General features: G+C 42.1%; 1 protein-coding gene across 2 annotated transcripts in view; it reads left to right on the plus strand.

The window, feature by feature from the left end:
• Nucleotides 1-3804: 3804 nt before the first annotated feature.
• The window catches only part of Mpped2 (metallophosphoesterase domain containing 2), a 173368-nt gene continuing 153055 nt past the window's right edge, over nt 3805-24117 (plus strand). Inside the window, exons 1-2 of one of the 2 annotated variants that reach the window (XM_042691478.1) lie at nt 3805-4018; nt 10378-10629. In XM_042691478.1, coding sequence (XP_042547412.1) covers nt 10502-10629 — 128 coding nt within the window. In that variant the 5' untranslated portion in view covers nt 3805-4018; nt 10378-10501. Of the gene's footprint in view, nt 4019-6270; nt 6356-10377; nt 10630-24117 lie in introns of those variants that run through there. The other variant, XM_042691479.1, reaches the window with a different exon arrangement.

Genomic DNA, 24117 nt, shown 5'->3' on the forward strand with positions numbered 1-24117 from the left:
TTGCCTTTAGTTCCTCTTTGAGAAAATTAGTTTTCAAAACAGTCTTTTGTGTTACTTCATGTTTCTAAAGACATTAGCAAATCCTTTCAACTGTACTGTTTTAATTCTATTGAAAATTCTTAGCTCTTATCCTCCAACACTGCTTATGATATCACTTCCTGTCTTACAAATCTGACTTGGGATTTTCCTTCCGGTATAGGTTTTCCTTCCAGTGTATTCACTCACGTACTGATGCGTTCTGTTTTCACCTTCTCATGTATTGATTCACACAGTCATTTATTAAACATTTCCAAGCTTCAGCAATGTGCCTTGGTGTAAGAATGAAGGGCACAAAGAAATATAGGGCATAGTTTTTTAAGTTGGAGAGAATACAATAAAAAATATTTGAAACAAGTAAACAAGAACTGTGGGAGTTCAGAGTTAAGAGTTTGTTGGCTTAGATTTTTTTCTAATTTTATCTTAGTGTAAATGGAACATAACCTGTATAAGTCGTTCTCCTATCTTAGTCTTTGCTAGAAAATAATAAACAGGTAGACAACTTCAAGACAAAAAGGGTAAAATAGTTACTGTTTGTTTCTGTCACTGAAGAAGAACCCATAAGACTGAACTAAGTTTTAAACATATAGTCTTAGATATTGAAAAGCTGTTCTCACAGAGAAGATGCATGTTAACTTTAAGAAAATATTTCTCTTTCAAAGACATACCTCAGTTTCCCACCTGTCACTCCAAATTCTCCCACACCTCTCTCATTTTCCTCTTTAAATACATTCTAAAAGACATTTTTACAAAGTATTAAAATGAACTATCAGGGAACATATTTAGAATTTCACTGATGAAATTACTAAGGAAAAGGTTTAGTTTATAGTGAAGGAAATATATATTTATATATAATCATTTATTTCTTTCATTTGAAGGAATTGCTGAAAAACAGGTATAAACTTGACATCTGATTATCATCCTTCTTTGGTTTTCATTTTAAACAATCAAAAGAATTTAATAATAACAACAAAAATAAAACTTTTTTTTTAAATCTGAAAAAAAATCCTGTATTATTACATTTAAAATCTGATATAATGAGACAATACACCAAATTTTCTAGCAAGGGGCAGATGTGGAGGCACACCTAATAATTTTTTAAATCAGTTTTTAGTGTAGGTAGTTGTGTTTGTGGAGAATTTAATTTCACAACATGCAGTAAGTTCAAATCCATATAATGAGAATTATATGAAAAATGATTTCCTTCTGCTCCTGATTTATTATTTAAATTCACTTACATTTCTCCTGCTCCTTTATTTTAGTAGCCTAATGGAAATAAAAATTCATAACCCAAATACAACTTGGTTACTACTGGATAATTGATCTATCAGCAGGGACACAGTAGGGGTTGATTCTAGAGACAGATTGGTGGATATAATTTTTTCCTGCACTACAAATGATAATTTTAAGCCTTTTTAATCTCAATTTTCTCTACTCAGTAAAATGATATGTGGATTTCCATCAACTTTGTAAAGGATCACACTCCTGATATTTAGTAGCATTAAATCTCCTGTAAAACATGCCACTGAACTAGGACACATTGTTGTTTACTGTCTGTGTGCACATATGTAGATGCAAATTCTGTTCCAACTAGTTTGGCTGCTTTGATTAACTACCAGATAAGAGGAGGAGGAGGAAGGGGGGGGGAGAGAAAGATTATTTAGCTAGTGATTTTTTATTTCTCTCCTTCCTTCCCTCTCTCCCTCCTTTCCATTCTTCCTCCCCTCATTCCTTCCTTCCTTCCTTTTTTTTTGGCCTGACTAAGCCCAAATCAGATGAAAGGAGTGAGTGTATTGCTAACTCAGAGAGTAAGGGAAGCAAAACCAAACCATTTCTGCAAACACATGACTCTGCTGCTAGGCTGGGAATCGAAAGAAAACAAAATATAAAATTGCTCCTTCACCCCATCTTTTGCATCCTTTGAGGTCACTGTCACTTGCTGTGATTTCTGTGGGGCAAAAGAAGGCACTGTCCTTTCCATCTCAATACATTTGACAAGAACTGACACTCTCGCCATGCTTTACAATGAAATAAATTCATTAGGAAGACCATTTCCCCTTTTATTTCAGCCCAGGCATGAGATGGGTTACTTAAAATGCAAGCGCCAGGAAAACGGATTGTAAAAGGGAAATATTTTCAAGTGAATTCCTTTTGATCTTAACAACAACAATAACAACAACAACAACAAATAATAACATGGGGCTCCTTCCATCCAGTTTCTCACTTTTCCTCCCCAGACCCTGGAAACCAATTAGGCTCAGCACAGAATCCACGGACCAGATTTTTTAATGGTCCTGCTTTTTTTTTTTTTTTCATTTTTGGGGGATATGATTTCAGTCAGGATGTCTAGTCAGTTGTCACAGTTAGCACACTTCTCTGCCCCTTTCACACACATACACCAGATTTCCTTTCAGAGAATGCGTGGATCTTTGAGTCTCACTGCTGGAAAGGAGTTAGATCTGGTTGCAGTCCAAATCCTTCAGCCCTGACAAGAGTGTAACATCACAGGGCCACCTCATCTTTCACAGACAACCTAGCCATCCAAGTTTTTCTAAAAGCCTTCTTTCCCCTTGTGCTGTCTTCTAGTATTTCACTGGGCTTTGCCTTTCTTTAGGTCCACCTGCCTACCATTCTTTTCGGAACATGTGCCAAATCAGTAGAGAAAACTAGCATAACTTCATTTTTGACCACGGTTTTTGAGGTGCTTATTGGGCGGAGGGGGAGTATATCCACAAGACAAAAATGGGGAACTATTGCAGTCTCTCTCTCTTACCTTTCTATTCTAAACCTGACTTAATTCATGAAAGTGTGTGTGTGTGTGTGTGTGTGTGTGTGTGTGTGTGTAATGATTATCTGGGCTTGGCCTTTTCCTTCTTATGAACATTATTATAGTGTGCAGGAGGTAGATGTGTGTGTGTGTGTGTGTGTGTGTGTGTGTGTGTGTGCATGGCACGTTGAAAGCCTTGAAGAAAGGTTGCACAGACATCCCCCAGGAAAGTCTCAGTTTAGCAGATAGGAGGAAACCTAAGGTCGCCCTCCATGATCTGAGCCAAGCCCCCCCTCTGTCCCCCCCACCCTCCCCCGGCCGCTCCACTTGGCCCTGCAGTGAGTTCTGTGCCTTGAATCTGTGCCAGGACCTCTGACAGTGGCTGCCAGGTCGATGGGTGGGTGGGGGTGGCGGACCGGAGAAGGGGTGTGTGTGTGTTTTCTTTTGAAGAAGACGCCCATAGGAGGTAGGGGGGGTGGGGGCGCTCAATGTTCCTGGAGCTCCGTAGCCTCATCTTCCCCCTTTCCCTTAGTCTCCCGGTCATTTTTTTTAAACGCTGATCACACTCCTGATGATGAACTTGCAGCTCAGCTTCCTGCTGCCTGCTTGACCCGGGAACACCAGCAGGCTGCTGGCCTCGCCCTCCGCTCCCTCCCTCTCCTGCAAACCCCGGTGGCGTCGGGGCGCGGGTGGGGGGGTTCGAGTGGGCCGGGACTGCGGGAGAGGCGTGCAGGGGGCACGGGGTCCCGCCGGGGGAGCGCGCACGGAGCGGCGCCGGGCCGCCCTGCTTCCTGGAGCTTGTGTGCTCCTTTGACCCCAGTGGCAGTCCCTGTCACTGCACCGCGCTCGCTCCCTCCGGCTCGCCGCGCCCTCTCTCCTCTCCTCGCCCCCTCGCTCGCTCTCTCGCTCCCTCTCTCTCTCTCTCTCTCTCCCCAGATCGAGGCTGCTCGGGTCTTTCCTCCCCCCCCCTGCTCTTCCCCCCCCCTTTCACCTACCCCCCACCCCAACCTTTTGCGCCGCGCCCTCGGGTCCCCGGCCCCAGCTCGCCGCGGGGACCTCGGAGGTCGAAGGTTCTTGGCCCTCCGGCGCCCCTCGCTGCCCCCTCGCGCGGCCCCCGCGCTCCTCCCCGCCAGGCTCCGGGGCGGCTCGGCGATGGACCGCCCGCACACCGGGCGCTGAAGGCATCCCCCGGACCCGGAGCGCAGCCCGGGAAAGGTAAATCCGCCCCGGGAAGGGAGGCGGAGGGCGGGGGAGGGGGAGGAGGCGCCCGGGCGCCCGGTGCCGAGCGCCAGAGGAAGGGAGAGGGGGAAAAAAAATGCACACACAAAGCGGAGCCCGGGTGAGAGGTGCCTTGTCAGAGGCGCGTGCGGGGGGCTCGGAGCCGCCGGCCGCCGCTGCCCCGCTGCCCCCCGACACTCGCCGGGCGGGCGATTGAGGATCCGGGAAAGGCTGCTTTTCAAACCTGCAACACACAACGCTTATTATTAATTTTTTTTGGGGGGGGGGTGAAATGGCTAGATGTCTTTCCTCCCACTCCCCATCTTGCCCCTTCTCCCCTCCCCCCAGCCCTCAGCGACCTTATCTCCCCCCCCCCCACTCCAGCCCTCTCTCTCCCCCCACCTCCTTCTCCCACGGACCTCTTGGGGTCCCCACCTCTCTGCCCTCCCCCTCCCTCCATCCCTGGTCCGCTTGGATTTCTTAGGAAGGGGTGTCCTCGAGAGACAGAGGCGAAAGCCGGGCAGTGGAGATGGGGGGGAATTGGAGCGAGGGGGGGGTAGGAACCGAGGCTCCCGGGGGCTGTTTACTAGAAAGTCCCAGGGTTGTGTATCCGAGCCGCTCCGGCCTAGGCCCGGGTGTATTGTGTTGGCCCCCAGCCCTGGGCACCCGAGGGCCAGAGGTGCCAGGTCCAGGAAGGCACGGCGGCGCAGCTTTGTGCTTGGGGCTGCGCCCCGTGGCTAACCCAACCCCAGGGCCGCCTGCGCGCGCGCGCGCACCGCGCCCGCCCGCCCGCCCGCGCGGGGCTCTGCTCGCCGGGTCCCTGCACCCCAACCTCGCTCTCTGCCGCCGCCTCAGGTCTGCCAGATCGCAGCCTGCCGAGCGATCCCGCGACCCGAGCGAGCGAACCGGGCAACGACCGGGCGCCCGCAGAGAGGAGTCACCATTGCTGCCGCGTGTCTTTGCCACACAGGCGGGAGTTGTTCGTGGGTTTGTTGTTGTTGTTTGGTTTTGGTTTTCGCCCCATCCTTATTAACATCTAACAAGGTTATCTTTGTAACGCCTTTGAATTCCGGGGCTTTGCGGCCTAGGAGGTGGAGTGGGCATTTTTTTTTTTCCTAGAGGATCCAGAGGGAGTTTGGAGTCCATCAGCCAAAAAAAAAAAAAGAAATTAAAAAAAAATTAAAATAAAAATCAAAATTGGAAAAGAAAAGATTTCCTTCCCCCGTGAGGTTGATTTATAACGCACCCCCCCCCATGCCAAATGAACTGCGAATGCGGCTCATGAAAAATGTGTAATTGATTTGTGATGCTGGCAGCAAACACGAGCAGGTTAGGGAGGGGACACACACACACACACACACACACACACACACACACACACACACACACACAAAACTTTAACGGAAAGCCAAAGGTTTCCAAAGAGGGTGGAAACCCGTGGCCTTCACTCCCCCCTTCGCCCGCGGGCTGGTTTCCTCCCTTTCCCAGCCGTTCGGGGAAGGAGCCTGGCAGCCTCGGGGTGGGGGGTGGGGGACCCCCGAGCTGGGAGGAGGCGGCGGCGGCGGCTCCCGTCGGCGGCTCCGCTCGGTGGGCTCCGGGATGCCCGTGCGCCCCCGGAGGCTGCCGCCGTCGAGGATGAAGGGCTGGGATGCCCCATCGAGGATGGCTTCGTGTCAGCGTCCTTGGGCGACTGTGCTCATCAATCAGTCCCCGGGCTGGGGGGGAGAGAGGAAAAGAGAGAAAGAGAGAGGTGAGGGAGAAAGAAGAAGAACCAAAAAGACAGTGACCTGTGAGTGCTAGTTCTAGTAGTGCCAGCAAGCAGCAATTGCAGCGGCGGCGGCGGCGGCGGCGGGCGCGGTGGCAACCTAGGAGTAAGTCGAGTAAAGCGAGCAAAGTGTTCCAAGTAAGGAAGGGGCAGCAGGGGCCAGGACCAGGCGGGGGGGGGGGGGTGGAGGGGAGGGTGGGCAAGGCAGGGCCAACGCGGGTGTGCAGTCTCTCGTGCGCGCTCGCTCTCTCGCTCGCTCTTCCCCCCACGTGTGTGTGTGTGCTTGTGCAGTAACTGTAGCCCCCACCCCAGATTTAAAACAAACAAACCAATCCAGAGAAGAGAATTTCTGCGCGCCCCCCGCCCCATCTCTCTCTCTCTCTCACACACACACACACACACACACACACACACACACACACACACACACACATATATTAGATTGAGAGAGAGAGGAAGAGAGAGAGAGACTCCACGCGTGATCAAAGGCACTGGAGGAAAAGTCTTGCCCTCCCTCTCGGAAGGAATGTGTCAGCCGGATGTCCGAAGTGCTGGAGACAAGTTCAGGTGTAAGTGCCCTGGGAGAGGGAGGGAGAGCGCAGAACAGAGGCTCGTGGGACTTTTATGTCAGCATCTGCTCCCCGCCCAAAAAAAAAACAAACCCCACCAAAAGTGTCAGAGAAGCCTCGGGGAAAGTGTGTGAGCATCGTTCCCGCACGTTGGGATGAGTAACTCAAAGTGGGCATAAAAGATCAGGAGTGCAAGTTAAGCAAGCAAAAGCAAAAGAAGAGAGAGCAAAATTGGGCGTAGCTGGGGCGGGAGAGTTCCAAAGTCTCCCTCCACGCAGTGGGTCTGGCGATCTTGGGGGGCGGGCAAAGGGGGGGAGACAAGTAATTTGAAAAGAGCATCCTTGGTCAAACAGCGAAATCGCGGGCTCTTTCCTCAAAGGCTTGCCCAGGCGGTGCCCTGAGAGAGATCAGGGATCGTTTCTTTTCAAACTTTTGGTGAATTGGACCTCTTGTTGTCTTGGAAGTGGAGACAGTTATTTAAGTCCTCCGGTTTTTTAATCTCTGCGTTGCCAGCAGACTTTAGGAGATTTTTTTCCAAGTAGATTCCTGGAAAAGAACATTGCTAGCTTGTAGCTTAAGGGACAAGAGACTGTAATTGCTGTCTAGGAAATGCAAAATGTGCTCACATGATTTTTTTTTTTTTTTTAAAGAAACTAACACCAGCATGTGTGTTTGGCAGTGACAGTCCCTCTTAGATTTTTCTTTAGGCATCTTGGCATTTTGTACTGTGTGCCTTTGTTGGTAGAGCAAATGTGTTGAATGAAAATTAAAACAGAAAACTGCTCTCTTTAAGTATTGTGTATAAAAAGTTAGTGCACGTGTGAAGAGGGTGAGATTGAGTGCAAGTATGGTCATTTGGAAGGTTTTACTGCTGGAATGGGAAGCAAGGTGTCACAGCTACTTGATACAGTGTCTCTCTCTCTCTTCTTTCAAGCTCTTTCCAAGTTCTCCTGTGAAGGGAGGTGATTTAACCCATCATATCCTGTCTCTACAGTTTACAAAAACAATAATAACAAACCACAGTCATTTCCATATATGTATAATAGTCTTAGGATATGTTCATTTTGAGATGTGGGTGGAGGTGAACATAGTATTTAAAATATATAAAAACCTTTTCTTGGCTTGTGTGTAAAGGTGCTATGAAAGTTTTGAAGCTTTCTGTTTCAGTTTGACATTTCCTTCAAAGGACTCCAGATTAAAGAAGATAGACACTGCAGGTGGACTGTTTCGATAAAACATTTGAAAGGGAACATGGCAAAGATGAATTCAAATGAAGTGCCAGCCACCCATTTAGCCCTTACAGGGGCCTTGTGCTTGCTGATGAAAAGACCTTTCTATTTTTCTTGATGGCACAAAGGTCCAAAGAGGCATACATGTTCCTGGGTGTAAAAGGCAATCTATAGGCTGACTTTAAAATACAGCATTCCATTAGGAGTGCCAACTACTCACGTTCTCAGTTCCGTCTCTTCTTGGCTTCAAACAGGAGAATTGAAGGGCGTCATGTTAGCTATTACAACTTGTTGCATGGATAGTTAAATGTTATGGACATTCATTTCTAGAACCCATTCTGCTTAATTTAGTGAGTTTAGTCTGGAAACATTTAGACCCTTTTTAGTGCCGAGTTCAGTTTGTCATTGCAAAGTCACAGTGGTCTAGAAATGAAGTTGGTTTCCTATGCTTGGAAATATTCTGTATTTCACACAATAGACACTGATGGGAAGAACATAAGAATTGCCAAGTAATTTTTATACCACTGTCTAATTTATGTAAACTCGAAGTTCTTATAGTCTGGAAAATGTGTATTTCCCCCCCCCCCCGTGCTTTGATGGCTAACATTCTTTTTAATGACAGTCATTTCTATAACAGGAAGATGTTTTCATTTGTATTTACTTTTCAAGCGACACGCAATTATGCAGTTTTGCGCTTCAGTAGTGTCTCAGTACTTTGTGTCTCAAAAGAGAATTACAGTACTTAGAACAGGACTACAATTTGAAGCAGGTGTTGTGTTTTACTGTTATGCAAAATAACAGTAAAATATAATTGTGGGGGGAATTAAGAAAACAGCTGCAAACTTCATATGAAAACTGCTACATTGTGATTTGTAAGCAGTTCTTATAGCTATCTTACATCAAGGGAGAGGGAAAGATTTTAACCTAGTTAATCTTACACCCCCAATTGTCTATCAACTAGTGCTGAAAGGAGTCAATAACCTCTCATGAAGTCAGGAAGAAATGAGAGAACTCGAAGTGACACTGCTTAAAATGCCAGAACATCAAGAGATTCATCTCTTGGCAGATTCATCTCTTGTATGTTAGGAACACAGGCAAGGTGGATGTTATTTAGCAAGCATTGCTAATGTGAAGAACACAGTGATTTGAGTAGAACACTGCGGAATTTCTTAGCCCCGCTAGCATATGGAGGACTATACAAGCCCGGGGTTGTAAAATAATAAAATAAATGGCCTATGGCAGGCCATCTGCCTTTTGCTTTATATTAAGGTGTTTCATGCCAAATTTAAGTCTAATCTTATTATTCCAAATATTGTTATTTGAGATAGCAGCTAAGATATCTGGAGTTTAATGGGGCACATGGCAAATGTATTCTGATGCAGTGTTTAAAATAAGGGTGTGGGTTACCCAGGGGTTACTACATAAGCAGCAGTTACTACATAAGCTTCCCACTTCTTCTCTACAGCATCCATCCATTACAGCAGCTTCTCTGCAGGAATTTGTTTTTCTCTGTCTTTGCACACCTATCACAAAAACAGACATTCTCATTTCTGTACTCAGTGCAACAGTCAATAAATTGCCCTTTAAGAAAAGTATCAGGACTAATGGAAATAAGAAAGGAAAGGGGGGGGGAGGAAGGAAGGAAGGAATAAAAGAGAGAGAAAGAAAGAAAAGGAAGGAAGGAAGAGAAGGGAGAGGGAAACCTGCTGGGTGCCTGTGGTCATGCTTGTAATTCTAGCTGCTTAGGAGGCTGAAATCACTGTTTGAGGCTAGCCTGGGCAGGCTCAGTTTTCCAATTAACCAGCACAAAGCTGGAAGCAGAGCTTTGGCTTAAGTGGTAGAGTGCCAACCTCCTTGAGAAAAAAGGCTAAGGAATAGCACCTTGACCCTGAGTTCAAGCTCCAGTATCCGCGTGCACGCGCATACACACACACACACACACACACACACACACACACACACACACACACACACACACACACACACGAAGCCAACTAGTGAGAATTTTATAGCTCGAAGAGTAAGGTAGTGGAAACAATTGTGCCCTGGATTACTGCTCCTTCAGAACTGGATTGGGAAAAGTAAGGATGGTGTACAAAGTGCTGGCTTAGTTCTGGGGGTGCTTGGCATTCACTGGAGTGATACATTTCCAAGAAGGATTTCACTTACCACAAAGTTTTCAGCCAGAGAGAAATGCATATGTACTAGACATTATGTATTTGGGAAACTGTGAAAGAAAAAATAGTTGGCAGTAATTATTGTCTATTCAGTCAGTATAAGTTATCCACAGGTATCTAGTTATAAGCACAGAATTTCTAACTTACATTTGCTATTGTGTCTTGTGGATCATTTGAAGCATCAAGAGTTCAAATGATTATATGACACCAACTTGAAACCAAACATTCCAATTAGCAAAGAAGGCTTAGACGAGTCTTCATTTCCAGCACAAACCATTTATAGCTGGACACCATGGCAACTGTGGATTTGCCCCTTGCGTAATTCAAGTTAAGTGCCATAATTATAATTAAAGAGGAGATCTTCATCTGAACTCCATTGAGATGATTTGCTGGCCTCTAGCAATATCATATAGGGTTGTAATGTCCATTCTGAACTATGCACAGGGAAAAAGAGTTGAGAATTATCAGATCCATGAGGAAACACCCTGGATTAAGACTTTTCCTGAATCCCTTTTGCATCTAGATATTAAATTTCCTGTCCTTTGTGACCCTTTTTTTCCCATGTGTTTTCCCTATACATACATGCATTATTGTTGTTGGTTTTTTTTTCTTCTAGAAACGCACAGAGGTATTGATGAGTAAATACTTGGATTCAGAGGTTGGCTGAAACTCACCATGCCTGCTTTCTTCTTTTGCTCTGGAAGATTGTGAATTGCTCATGCCTAGAGAGAGGAGGAAGGATGGCACATGGGATTCCTTCTCAAGGCAAAGTTACCATAACGGTGGATGAGTACAGCTCGAACCCCACCCAGGCGTTCACACACTACAACATCAACCAGAGCAGATTCCAGCCGCCTCATGTACATATGTAAGTATTGCTCATGAACTTTAAAAAAAAATCACCAATTGAGAAAGCAGAAATACAATGAAAGAAAACTACCTTCTCCTAGCATTCTGCGAAGGGGAATTGAAATCAATGATTTACAAAACAGATGGGTTTCTGTAGTTTCAAATACAGTCCTGGATAAAGTCTCCCCATATCTGCATAACAGTTCAGATATTCACAGCACGTTCAACCACAATTGGATATTAGCTCTGCAGAGCCGTTGAAGGATTGTGATAGGTGGCCCACAGAGAGAATAGAGAGGCTAAGAAAATTTTGTCATGCCACCCAGTGAATTTTTGGCGGGGTTGTCTCAACCCTAGTTTAAAATCGCTTTACCCTTTATTGCTTGCTTTTCATGATGAAATGTTTCTTTAAAATTTGGATAGAATTATCTTACACTTCACCCTCACCATCCCCTTTACATTCACCTGGGAAACAGGCCTAATTGGGATGAATTTTCCAGCTACTGCTAAACCTATTGTCTTCCTATTGCCAGCAAGCCATGTGCTGTGTGCTACAGAGCTCAGACAATGTGGGGAACAGAGGATCAAGAGTAGAACAGTGGGTTCCAGAAATTGTATTTTTCACTCACTCCCTAATACTGCTTAAGACAAATGAAACTGTTTAAGGAATAAGCAAGAGAGAGAGAGAGAGAGAGAGAGAGAGAGAGAGAGAGAGAGAGAGAGAGAGAGAGAGAGAGCGCCAGGGGCAGGGATTTCACAGCACCTGGTGTCTTACCAACTCTTCTAGTTCTGTTACAAGATGTGCTGAGCTTTTAGCAGAAGAGGGCAAAAGGTCATCTTCTCTCTTGTTTTGTCAAGGCCTGGTGCTTGTTCTCTATGAGACCCTTCCAATGTCTAACATGAGTCTTTCATGGGAACACTAAACCTCTTAGGAAACCATTGTATAGTCAAGACAGAAAGGAAGTTAGGAGTTTTACCATACCTGGTAGAAATAAACTCTCAGCGTGTCCAAGTCACAAGCTCTTTTTTTTCCTTTTTCAGCAATTGTTTTATGTGGAAATAATAAAAAAAAAAAGTAGGACCACCTCCCACACTTAAATGCAGACACACACACACACACACACACACACACACACACACCCTTCCAAATTCAGCAGCACTGAATCAAACAAAGCAGCATTTTCCTTGATTGTTTGGATATTAGTAAATACTAGGATGTTTGCTTTGCAAGTGTATTCTTAGAAACCCCCTCAAATATCTGTGATGAGAATTATACAAACTGGGAAAACTGAAATAGTGTGCTTAAAAAACAAGAAAGGAAAGAAGAATAAAAGATGTCCTTGCAAATGTTAATGTTAAATTATTCCTAAGAATTTTAGACTTGCTTTTAATGAGACTATGTTCACGATCATGAAGGATTGAATACGTGATGTGAAGGGAGAGCTTTAAAGTTGAATACAGTTTTTCTTTGTTTAGATTGCCTTTCAAAATAAGTATGCATTTGTTTCAGACATTCTTTTTATTCTGTTTCTTTTTCTTTGTTTCTCTTCAAATATGTTCTACCATTTGTATTTGAGGATACTGTGAGCTCAGTTTTGCTGGTGTGATGATTTGTGTTCAGGAATCACAAATGACTTTGTGGATTCTGTTTCTAATCAGGCAAAGGAAACTATGCTTTTTGCCAAGATTCCTTGGCAAATGACTGACAAAGAGTTCAGCTTGGTGTTCAGGTCTGCAGCCGTCTGCTTACTTGTTCTTGGCCATATGATTCCACGGGTGAACTGTGAATGCACAGAGATATTTAAAAAATCATGTAACCCTAGAACTGATCTGTTTAGATGTAGCCATGAAAAATTTGAAGGATCAAATTATATTGGGGGGGGGGGTGGGTAGGAAGAAAGCTTGAAAAATGAGGTTTGCAATGGCACCATAAACAGCTGTATTCCCTTTTGATCCCACTCCCAACCTGGGAATAGAGAGTTCTTCCCAGGAGGCTCCAATATCCTTTCTCACTTTCATTACCAAAGACACTACCTCCCTGAACCTTCCCCTCTAGCCACTCAACTTGGCTCACTGCCATCTGGGGGCACACCTTGAGCTTTCCCATCTCTATAGCATTTAATCGCTGCTTATCACAGTTGGGATGCCTTTATGCCCTACCCTTCAGATACTTCAAAGTTAGTTTAGGGGCCTATACTTATAGGAAGAAGTCTTTTGTACCTTTCTCTTCCAAACTCAAAATCATGTGCCTACTTAGTATATAATTCCTGCAGATACTTGTCATTTACTTCATGTGACTTTGATTATCTATCTATATGTATCTATCTGTCATCTAGCATCTATCTCCTACCTATCGAATCCTCTGATAAATCAGCTGATTGACATATTCATTGAAATTAGGAATTAGGATTGATGCTCTGGGATTTTTCATGGGCATTTTTCTGAAATTTGTTCTGGATGTTTGAAAGTTGATTTTGTTAGGAAGCCGGCTCACCTTTCTTTTTAGCCTTACGTATCCTTCCAAAAGCCTGGTGGTATTCTTTTGTAGGCATGATGATCTAGTGCTCTGACTGTCCTGAAGAAGGTGCTTGGATACCTTTGCTGAATATCATCATGCTGTATTAATACATATATATACATATATATTGCCTTTAGACTAAATAAAACTTAAATTGGCTGGAAAATATCTGCAAATGTTTATCCTCAAATTTTGTAGTTTTTTTTCAAGATGTCGTGGCAGTTTTGTTTTTCTCCTAAAGATATTTTTCACTTGAATGTCTGTTCATTTTTTTTTTCATAAAATTCTTAGAACATTTGTTTTCTTTGTTTTACTTGCACGTGAAGTCCGTGAAAACCTATGACACACCACCTAGATTTGAGTTAAAATACTGGGCCCTTTCATGGTCTCCTAGTTTCATTCGTTGGGAGTAGCCTTAATTCATAGCTTATTTCCCATTTAGTTTAGCTTTATAAATAATCATGGGCAACTGACTTCTTTTTTCCAGGCCTCAGTTTACTTTTATGTAAGCATTTGTGTTGAAGGACAGCTGAGGTTCTTTTTAACTCTGACTTGTGAAGATTGCAATTAGAACAGGACCTTTTGCAAGGTGCTGTGGTGGAGGTGGTAGAAGAGCCAAGGATAAACAGGACCCAGCTGTCATCTTTATGAGGCTTATTGGTTTCAGAGCTGACATTTTATGTGGTTTTAAGAGGTTTTGGTTTAGTTAGTTCTGATTGCTACCAAGAACTATTGCCTTGATTGAATCTATTGTGATAGCGGGGGAGAATTATTTTTTTAGAAATCAGTCCTAGTCTGGTATGGCAGCTCCCGTATATAATCCCAGCTAGTTTAAATAAGAGACAAGGAAGACAGATTCACAGTCAGTCCAGGCAAAAATAGTTACCAAGACCCAATCTCTGTAAACAAGCTTAGTGTGGTGGTATATACCTGTAATCCCAGTAGTTAGAAGGTAGATGTAATCCTCATTCCAGGTTATTCCCACGTCAAAACAAGAGGCCTTATCTGAAAACTAAACAACAAAAAGTGGACTGAGGTTATGGATCAAGTAGTAGAGCATCTACCTACTACCTAAAAAACTCAAGAACCAGAGCTCCAAACCCCAGTACTACCAAGGGAACAAAACAAAACAATCCTTTATGACTTTGGAAGAGAAAAATCAAAGCACAGCTGGAGTTGACAGATCAAAATTTGACCTAGATTTTGTGACCCTTCCTACCTCAGATCACACTAAAATATAATGACTGAAACCTAACAGTTAGCCTGGCCATCTGTCCATGAAGCATTTGTTCATCTTTCCCCAGTAGAACGTTGAGAAATTATTTCATGTAGTTCAGTTTAGCTTAGCTTAGTTTAGGTTTTGCTAGCTCTGGATTGAACTCAGTTCTTGGGTTTGAACACGGTACTTGTTTGCTTGGCTTGTTTGTCCAGCTAGCATTCTACCTCTTGAACTACACCTCTTGCTGGCATTTTGCTAGATATTGGAGATGGAGTATCGCATACTCTTCTGACCTGATTGGCTTTGAACTGAGATCTTCCCGATCTGAGCTTCCTGGGTAGCTAGGATTATAGGTGTGAGCCACTGGTGCTTGGTTTATTTAGTATTTTTAATGATTATTTTTTTTTAAAATAATGAAGAGGTATTGAAAGAACCAAAGCATAAGTATGTTTATATTGACTGGAGATTTAATAAAATACTATGCAATTGTATTCATAGGGCATCTCACTTTCTTTAGATTTAGTATTACAAGTCTTATGAGAAACTTCTTAGTTGTGGGCAAACTGTTATGGTTGGTCACCCAATGGAGATAAATTCCTCTTCTTTAAGGATTTCTATGAGAAGTCAAATCAAATGCTGTCTTCAATGTTAGCTGCTTTTTATTTTGGGCCTATGTCTTCAGCAGCTAACATTCCCCCGAATCTTAGCTCTTGATTTTGGCCTTGTTTTAGTGGGGTAGTGTCACGTAGTAGTGGATGCCACCAATGGAATCAGATTGTTGAATGTAAAACCTGGTGGCTTCACTTGCTAGCTATGCCACCAAACCAAAGAGGAATGTCCTCACAGCTCTCTGTTTTCCTTAGCTTTCTGTACAGTGGGATGGATAAAATAATGTGTATCTCTCATGGTGATTGTGTGGCTAAAGGGCTCAGAGTTATCGAGGAGTGCCTGGTTTGTATTCAAATGTTAGCGATTATTATTAGTCCTTGTTTTTATCGATGCTGAGCTTCTGATTCCAAACTGTCTCCATCAGTTTTGGAAATCAGTAGGTAGTAAATAAAAGGATAAGCTGAAAATTCACTGGTAAGTTTTGTTCTGTCTCTTCAAGGACTCTTCTCCAGCAGAGCTCCATGGAGGCATCAGTGGGGTTTTCTAGGCTGTCAGAGTCAGGAAGTGTCTTGACCTAGTGTATGTCAAGATTATAAATAGCCTAGGAGGGTCTCACTGGGCTCCATTTACTCTATGAGGGTTGGTGTTGCAAAGGGGAAGGAATCAGGTGAGTCAAAGCCTGCTTTGTGGAATCACAGTGGTCTCACTCCATTTGAACTCTGCTCCCCATTAGTGTTTCAGCTTTCCCTCCAATATCAGAAGCATCAAGAGTCAGTCATGACTAACCAGGATTGAGTGCAAAGGGTTCAGTTGGGGTTGGAGAATGTGGATACTGTAGCCAAAAATGGGGTGTGCAATGAAGGGGTATATAAATGCTGATCATTCAGGTTTTTGGCTTCCTAAGGTGATGATGCATGAATTGTGGATCTTAGTCTTGTCACCTGTAAAATGGGTTTAATGTCATTTAAGATGTGTTTCCAACATTATGGAGATGATGTTTGTAATACTTGATATATAGATGTGACAATACCTATGATCTTATGTACTAGCTGTTAATATATTTCTTTGTGAACTGTTTGGCTGTATCAAACCTGACAAGTTAAACTTACGTGTTGTTGCATTGAACAACATTCACTGGTATTGTGTGGGCACTTTTAGTAAAAAAAAAAAAAAAAAGAATGAAAATTGAAGCTGGCTTAACAGTAATTATTCCAACCCTTACTACCATATGCATATTAGTCATAAGTGTAATGCCTGGGGTTAATGAATACGTTAAATTGATTTAGCCCAGTGTCTGCAATCCTAGCTACTCAACAGGCTGAGATCTGAGGATTGTAGTTCAAAGCCAACCCAGGCCAAAAAGTCATGAAACACATCTCTAATACAACAAACAAAAGCCAGAAGTGGATGTGTGGCTCAGTGGTAGAGTCAGACTAGTGAAAAAGACAAGAGAGAATGTGAGGCTCAGAGTTCAAGGCCCAGTATTGGCACCCAAAAAGCTAGACTGGAAGCATGGCTCAAATTACAAAGCACCAGCTGTGAACAAAGATATCCCAGTGAGAGTGGAGGGTGCAAGATCCTGAGTATAAGTATGGGTACTGACACACTCACTCTCTCTCTCTCTCTCTCTCTCTCTCTCTCTGTCTCTCTCTCTCTCTCTCTCTCACACACACACACACAATGATCTTATATTGTTTCGTATTATTCTGATCTGAGGTTCAACATTTAGCCAGTTCTAGAATATGCTAGGGGCCCGCATCCATGGCTCATGCCTGTAATCCTAGCTACTCAGGAGGCTGAGATCTGAGTATTGTGGTTGGAAGCCAGCCAGTGCAGAAAAGTCCTTGAGACTCTTATCTCAAATTAACCACCAGAGTGGTGCTATGGCTCAAAATGGTAGAGTGCTAGCCTTGAGTGAGAAAGCTCAGGAAGAGTGCGTAGGCCCTGAGTTGAAACCCCAAGACCACCACCACCAACAACAACAAAAATATGCTAGGAAGTAAAAGTTTATTTCTAAACTAGATATCTTGGGTTGAAAAAAACAGCTTATAGAAGAGCATTATAAAAAAAAAGTCATTTGGTTAAAACTATTTGTGTATGTATAAATATATATACATATACTTATATATACATACAGAACATAGATACTATATCTATGTATGTGTGTGTGTGTATAAATACCACTTTTACTGGTGATATTTAGGAAATACAGTTGAGAATCAATTTAGGTTATGGAATGTTGGGTAATGACCTTCTGCTTCTTGTTTTATATAGTTCTATGTAATTAGGATTATTTATATTGAACTATATTTTTATGATAAAATATTTTATAGGATGATAAAATGTAATCTCTAAGTTTTGCTGCTTCGTTACATTAAAGACTTACTCTGCTCTAGCTCTGGCCCTTTCTTCTGGCCTTGCTTCCTAGGATGACACTATCTTGTACTTTATGTCACAATCAAGGAAGAGGACAAAGTCTATTGGTTGGCTCAGTATAACTTGATTTCCTCCTGTGGGGGAGATGAGAACATCTTCTTCTTAATAAACCTACTTTGCAGTTTTATCACTGAAGGGAAGTTTTTTAAAGGAGCATCTTCAGATTTATTTTTGGAACCCAGCAACGTACACCGTATCAATAAGCAAATAGCTTGCTGCAGTCAGCTGGTAGCATTTCTGGGAGATGGGATTATACTCCTATTAGGGGGTCTCTGCTTGGTGATCTTCAGCAAGTTAGGCATTTCTGAATTTTGGGTGATCCTCTCAGCAATTAGTCTTGGAGTATCATCCTTTCTGGTCCTGACATGCCTAGAATTTCTCATATTTCATCTCTTTAAAATTAAGAACGCGAATCCCAAATCACTGGTGATACTCTGTACAGGAAGGATGCATTAGTGACTGCCCACAGGGATGTGCTGGGAGAGAAGAGAAATGACTTCTAACTCTCACACAGAGCAAGAACAAGAGCAATGAATGAATGAATGTCTCAGGCTCAAGACCATGGCCCTTTATGAAGAAGGTGGAATTGTATCCTTTGTTATGTAGCCGGGATGCATTAGCTGAGAAGAAAAATATCTAAATATACTGTTCTCTCAGTTAGCCACTTCCTCATTCTCATTACAGATTTATCACTGGCCTGCACATTAGCATGGCCATAATTTTTTTTTAATGTTTTCAATCTCAAATTTGTCTCGGAAATACTGAATGGCCCTTTTAGTTTGCACTCCATATAAAAACAGGATATTTTTCTTTTCTTCTCTCATTTCTTTTTAGAAATAAGTTCTTTTGCCTATGCATTCCCTGAGGGGACCGTCTGGTGGTCCGTGACAGTTAAGACTTGGTTTTAGAGCTGACTTTTTTTTCTTATTCTATAGAGCTCTTTGTTTTCATTCAAGCATTAAAAAGGCAATCTCAAATTATACTCGTGTGTGTGTGTGTGTGTGTGTGTGTGTGTGTGTGTGTGTGTCCAGATGGATTTATTCTTAGGAACCTAGCTATATCTTGCATAACGAGGTGATGTTATTTTTTGTTTGTTTTCTGATGACTTGACTTTCAGGGAAGGAAAAGAATTTTGACAAATAAAAGAAACTCTAGCTATGAGATTTTAATCTGGATTTTGAGTTCTAAAAGTTACCTACATTTTAGGGGATGAAAAAGATCCTAGAGAAAGTACAGCGACAGTATATGGACATCCTGGACATCCAGAAACCATTGCATTGTGGATCCTTGCACAAATCTTTCATCCATTTCGATGTAGTCAATTTTAATTCTGAGATTTTAGGATTTGAACATCCCTTATAAATATGTAATTGTAAATATGATGCCATTAAACCTACCGTAGCTGGTAAAAGACACTCTTGGGAATTCTCAAGTGTTTCCAAAAGGAAGGAAAAATTGTCTGCTTCTGGCATGGTCCACATGTCCGTGTATTTTTCTTGTTTTTCAGTATTTCCTTAGCTCTCCTTCTTGTGTCTTTTTTTCCATTCCCAGCTCTCGTAGCATGCCAAAAGCTAGATGTTTTAGTAGCTACTGTGGTCTGGACAGGTTATTCCTTCCAGATCAGTGTGGACAAAATTGCCACACCTTTGAGTGTGGAAATACTAACTCCGTGTAGAGGAAATAGCTGTATTTATTGATACTTGAATTATTTGGGTGGTCATATTTTTTGTTTTGTTTTGCTTTGAAGGCTTTTTTTTTGTCTTCAGTCTCTGTCTCTGTAAAGTGATAAAATATATGCATATGAGTAACAAGCATATTGGCAAGCTTTTCAGTTTTTTATTCCTTATTGCAAATCAAAAGGTCTAAGCACCTCTAGTTGGTTTAAATTTTTGTACAGTCTAGTATTATGCATTAAAATTGTTGAAAGTTTGTTTTTATTGTGAAGATACTGTATAGAAGATACTGTTACAGTTACAAGAGTAAGGTAATGAGTACATTTCTTGTTGAGCATTGTTATACCTCCTTTGTTGTTCTCCCACTATCCCTAGATTTTTGGGGGAAAAAATTAGAAGAAAACTCACTAGGGGTTGGTAGCTCTCACTTTTAATCCAATCTACTCAGGAAAATGAGATCTGAAGATCATGGTTCAAAATCAGCTCAGGCAGGAAAGTCTGTGAGACTCCTATCTCTACTAAACTACTGAAAAAACATTGAAAGTGGAGGTGTGGCTCAAGTGGTAAAGTGTTAGTCTTGAGCAAAAGAAGATCAGGAACTGTGCCTAGGCCCTGAATTCAAGCTCTAGGACCAATACCAAAATAATAAAGAAAGAAAGAAAGAAGAAGAAGAAAATTAATATCACTATTCAATAGCAAATAGATACATTTTTAGGACCTGATAGTGTGTGCTTTAAAATTTTGTGAGAAGTAGAACATTATAGAGGTCCCACCATTGTCAGTAGCTTTGAAAAAGATCACAGAATTCCACTTTCTATAATAGACTCTACTCACATTCATTTATTTTCTTGTGCAGACAGCTATGGAGCCTTCTAGCTCAAAGATTTGATGATTCTTGGATTAGACAAAAAGGTCTTTTTCCATTTTGCTGTTGGCTGTTTTGGCACTTATATTGATTGGCTTTACAAAGTGATTTACTTGTACTTGGTTTTACGTGTTTCTTCCATAGACCCAATGTCAAATCTTTTACATATTGTACACTTAAGTTTCAAATGTGTTTTGAACAAAGACTTAAAGCTGAAATCAAGAAAATAAATTAAGTCCTCTACTAGCTAAGCAGCCACAGCATACTTCTCCAATTTCCTGAAAGATTTAGCTGTTCTGACACAGACATTTTACCAGCTCTGTTTAAGTCCTGAAAGGGGGAAAAATATATTTTTCTACTTTGTTTCACTTGGCATTGCTCTCTAAGACTATTGAACTTTATTAGATTTTTTTTTAAAAAAAGAATCACAACAATCCTATTCACAGCTCTTTCTTATCACATTGTATAAAATACGTTCTATTTACATTTTTTTTACAACTTTGTGTATTGGTCCCGGTAGTGGTCTGAACTCCCTATTTATGCTCCTTCAAAATTCGTATGCTGGATAAATATAAATCTTTAGAATCATGGTATGTTGGAGATGATATGTTCACATGGGCAGAACTCTCAGAATGGAGCTTCCATTGGAAGTGCCATTTAACAGAGAGAGATACAAGAGAGATCTCTATCCATCCCTTTCCTCACCTGAAGTTAGAATGTGAACCAGGAAATAGACCCAATGGAGTCTGCCTTGATCTTGGACTTTCTGTAAATATGTTGGATACATTCATGAGATTGCAACTTTCTTGGTTATTATGGTATTCCTAGCCTTGGCTTTAATACCAGGGACGGTCAGTATCCATAAACCTCAGTCAACAAGGAAATGAGACAAAATTGCACCTTGACTTACCAATGAACTGAGCCATTGAAAAGGATTGGGACAGGAAGTTTTAATATGTTGGCCTGTGTGGTCTCTGACATGAAATGATTTTTTTTTAAGGGACTGTTTTAGGTAATTCAAAACTTTTAGGTTTGGATTTTTGTTGTTGTTTTCTTTTTAAGGAATCCATTTGACAATAGTGAACTATGAATTGGCATTTAAGACATGTAAGAAGATGGGAAGTTGTGATTTCCCAAGGTTTGCCATCTGTTAGTATCTAGGGGACACACACCGTATGTTGAGTTCAAATCCTGATTTTTACAGGTTGACTTGTTTTCATTTCATCCTTAACCCTTACATTTTGGGCAGCACTGAAACCTATTTTGACCTAACAAACCTAGAGAAAGCAAGAATGGGAAAGGGTGGATCCTGGAGAAGAACATAGGAAACACAGAGACCCTACAGGAAATCAATTCCTACATTTTCTATACTGCAGTACAAAAAAGGATCTAATATTTTCCCCATGCAAGATAGAAAGCATTCGGTCTTTTGTTCTGTACAGTCCTGTGAGCCCTGCTCTGCCTTCACTACCAAAGGTCCTCCTGAGAATTAGACCAGAAATCATACCCCATGAGCGGGCGAGTGTTTGCTCCATGTTATACTCCAGGGTGCTGGGTGGCTAGAAGGTTTTTCATCTCCCCATCTTGACCCCGCAGTGATGTTAATGGTAGTGGGCACACTCCACTGTTTATCTTGGAATTTGATCCATCATCTTGGCAAACAAACTGGGACCTTTACTGCCCAGATTGTTTGTCATTTGTTGTTAATTATCTGTTGCCATAAATTCTGCACTTTGTGAGAACGGGGAAAAAAGAATGTTTTGCAATATTTCTTCCAACATGTAAGAAGAGCTTCGTTTTCTGTGGATAAAAGAGGAAATAAAATGAGTCTATTGGAAACCCAAAGCAATCAAGCGTCCTATTTTTTTTTTCATGTAAGGTTTGGTAAGATCTTGTTAATTCAACCAGGATTTGCACTGAAAGGACCTTTGCAAATTCAGCAATGGTCTGTGTTAGTGAGAGGTGCCCTGCTGGAGGAAAGAAAACAATTTAACTTTACGTGAGAGGTTTTGCTTTTATCCAAAGCTGTCTATGCCCTAAGGGCATTTGTGTGTGCTAGAGTCTGTTCCCTTCAGCTAGCTCCTCCTTTTCAAAGGTTATTAAGACAGAGCAGGCCATAGTGAAGGTGGCTTCTGCTTACCTGCTTTTATGAGGTGTTTATTTTGTCAAGTGTGGAATGAAAATGAGTTTTTCTGGCCATTAGTGCATGTTAGTCATGATCTCACACTCTGCAGGGAGGGCCCTGTCACGTTATAAACACAGGGCACCATTTTGTGAGGTGCTGTACCCCATGCTGCAGGAGCCTCTGCTGGAGTTGGTATCTTAATAAAGAGCTAAATGAGAGAGAAAGAGAGGGGCGGGCAGGAAATGATGAAATGACAGAAAGAGTGAGGAGAGATAGGGGAATTAGAGATAGAGAGGAGAGAGGGAAAAGTAAGAAAGAGAAGAAAGAGAAAGAGAGGTGGGAAGGAGAGGGGGAGAGGAAGGAAGAAGGAGAGAGAATATGAACACTTACATTTGGGGGAAGAGAGAGTTTAAGAGGGCATTGATTGTTGCTAAACAGAAATATGGGCACAATTTAAAATACAAAACATAGTCATTTGAGAAGTTATAGAAAGTATGTAAAGAATGTAGCCTGCTTCTCTCGCCCGGGCCACCTCAGAACATGTATACTCTGACATTCTCTGCTACTCTGATGTCTCATTGTTACAGTGGTGATGCTCTTCACATGCTTCAAAGGGTAACAGCATGCTGTTACTAGTGCTTGGTTAAGTACATAGTGTAGCATGTACATTATTTACTCAGTGTGTAATAACTATGGTTATTAATACTGTTTATATAATTGCATCTAGAGTATGAATTATCTAGTCCCAGCAGTTTCACTGGAAGCATATGGTCCATCCTCACCATAACTTCTGCATGCCCTTAAGTTTGGTGCATCCGTTTTATTCTTGTCAAGAACTATTTAGGGCCATACTGTCTCCCAAGGGATTCTGCCCTGGGAAGGAGGGATTAAAGCCCTGTTAACTCCATGGCCAGCAACACCGATTTCATACTTACCTCTGCTCTCTGCAGGCTGCCTGCAACAGTTTAACTCTGGCTGCCTTTTCCTGGAATTGTGGATTTTGCTCCAGTGAGGATGTTATTCCTCCATTCATAAGGAGTCAAGATCATCGTATTATAATGGCATCTCGCAATCAAAGCACCATCTTACAACATTCTTCTTTCCTTTTGTTGCTTTCCTTTTTTTTTTCTTTCCTCTTTTTCCTAAGATCACAGATGACAGTGAAACTTGAGAATTCAGAACCAAGTATTAAATGCATTAAATTAATGACTTAGTAATGGCTTGAGTATGAGAGTGAGAGACGAGGGGGAGGATCAGGAAAACTGGTAAAAAGCACCTCTGATTGCACAGGGGGAAGCTGGGAAAAGGATTTAACACTTTGGATTTTTTTGAAGCCATTAAAAGTCTGATGGGATCAGATTACTTGACTGCACATCTGAAACATGAAACTCTTGCCCTCAACCCTGCAATTGAGTTAAGCTCAGAATTCAAGGCCTCCCTGTAAGCCTGGCCTCTGGGTAAGCCCCATTGTTGATCACAAAATTATTTCCTTTGAGAAGAGCAAGACTACAGTGAGGTTTTCATGGCCAATTTAGTCTGTACATCGGTGCCAGCCAGACATTTGGCAACAGTTAGTGCCAACTTTGGTGATCTGTCCACTGATTTTTTTTTTTTTATTCCCAAGGTCTTCAAAACCGTCTGGATTTGGTGCTGCCATTGAAGGAAAGAGGCATGTCCAGCTTTCTAGGCACGCCTCTTGAATTTTCAGTTTTTTAAATGGAGAGGTCCTGGGAGGTGCAGGAGAGAAGGAGGCCAGTCCACTGCCTTTAACAGATTCTCTCAATAGCCTTGTTAGTCTTGTTTCCTGAGAGCTGTTTTCTTCCCTCCACTTTTTCACTTCTAAGGGAATCCCTTACACACCTCTTTGGATGCTTGTTATCCTTTTTGTACTCGTAGAATTTATAAGCAGTGCTTCCCCTTGATTGTATGTATCAAGAGCATATTTCTCATTATGGAATATATGCTTTTTGCTAAACTGTAAGTAGTATGAAGCAGCTACTCTCTTTTTATTTATATTTTTATTATTTTTGCCATCTGTATAACCACATGTCATAGTGTAAGG

The sequence above is a fragment of the Dipodomys spectabilis genome, unplaced genomic scaffold, assembly GCF_019054845.1.
Source record: "Dipodomys spectabilis isolate Male_0828 unplaced genomic scaffold, ASM1905484v1 ptg000145l, whole genome shotgun sequence".
NCBI classification, from domain to species: Eukaryota; Metazoa; Chordata; class Mammalia; order Rodentia; family Heteromyidae; genus Dipodomys; species Dipodomys spectabilis.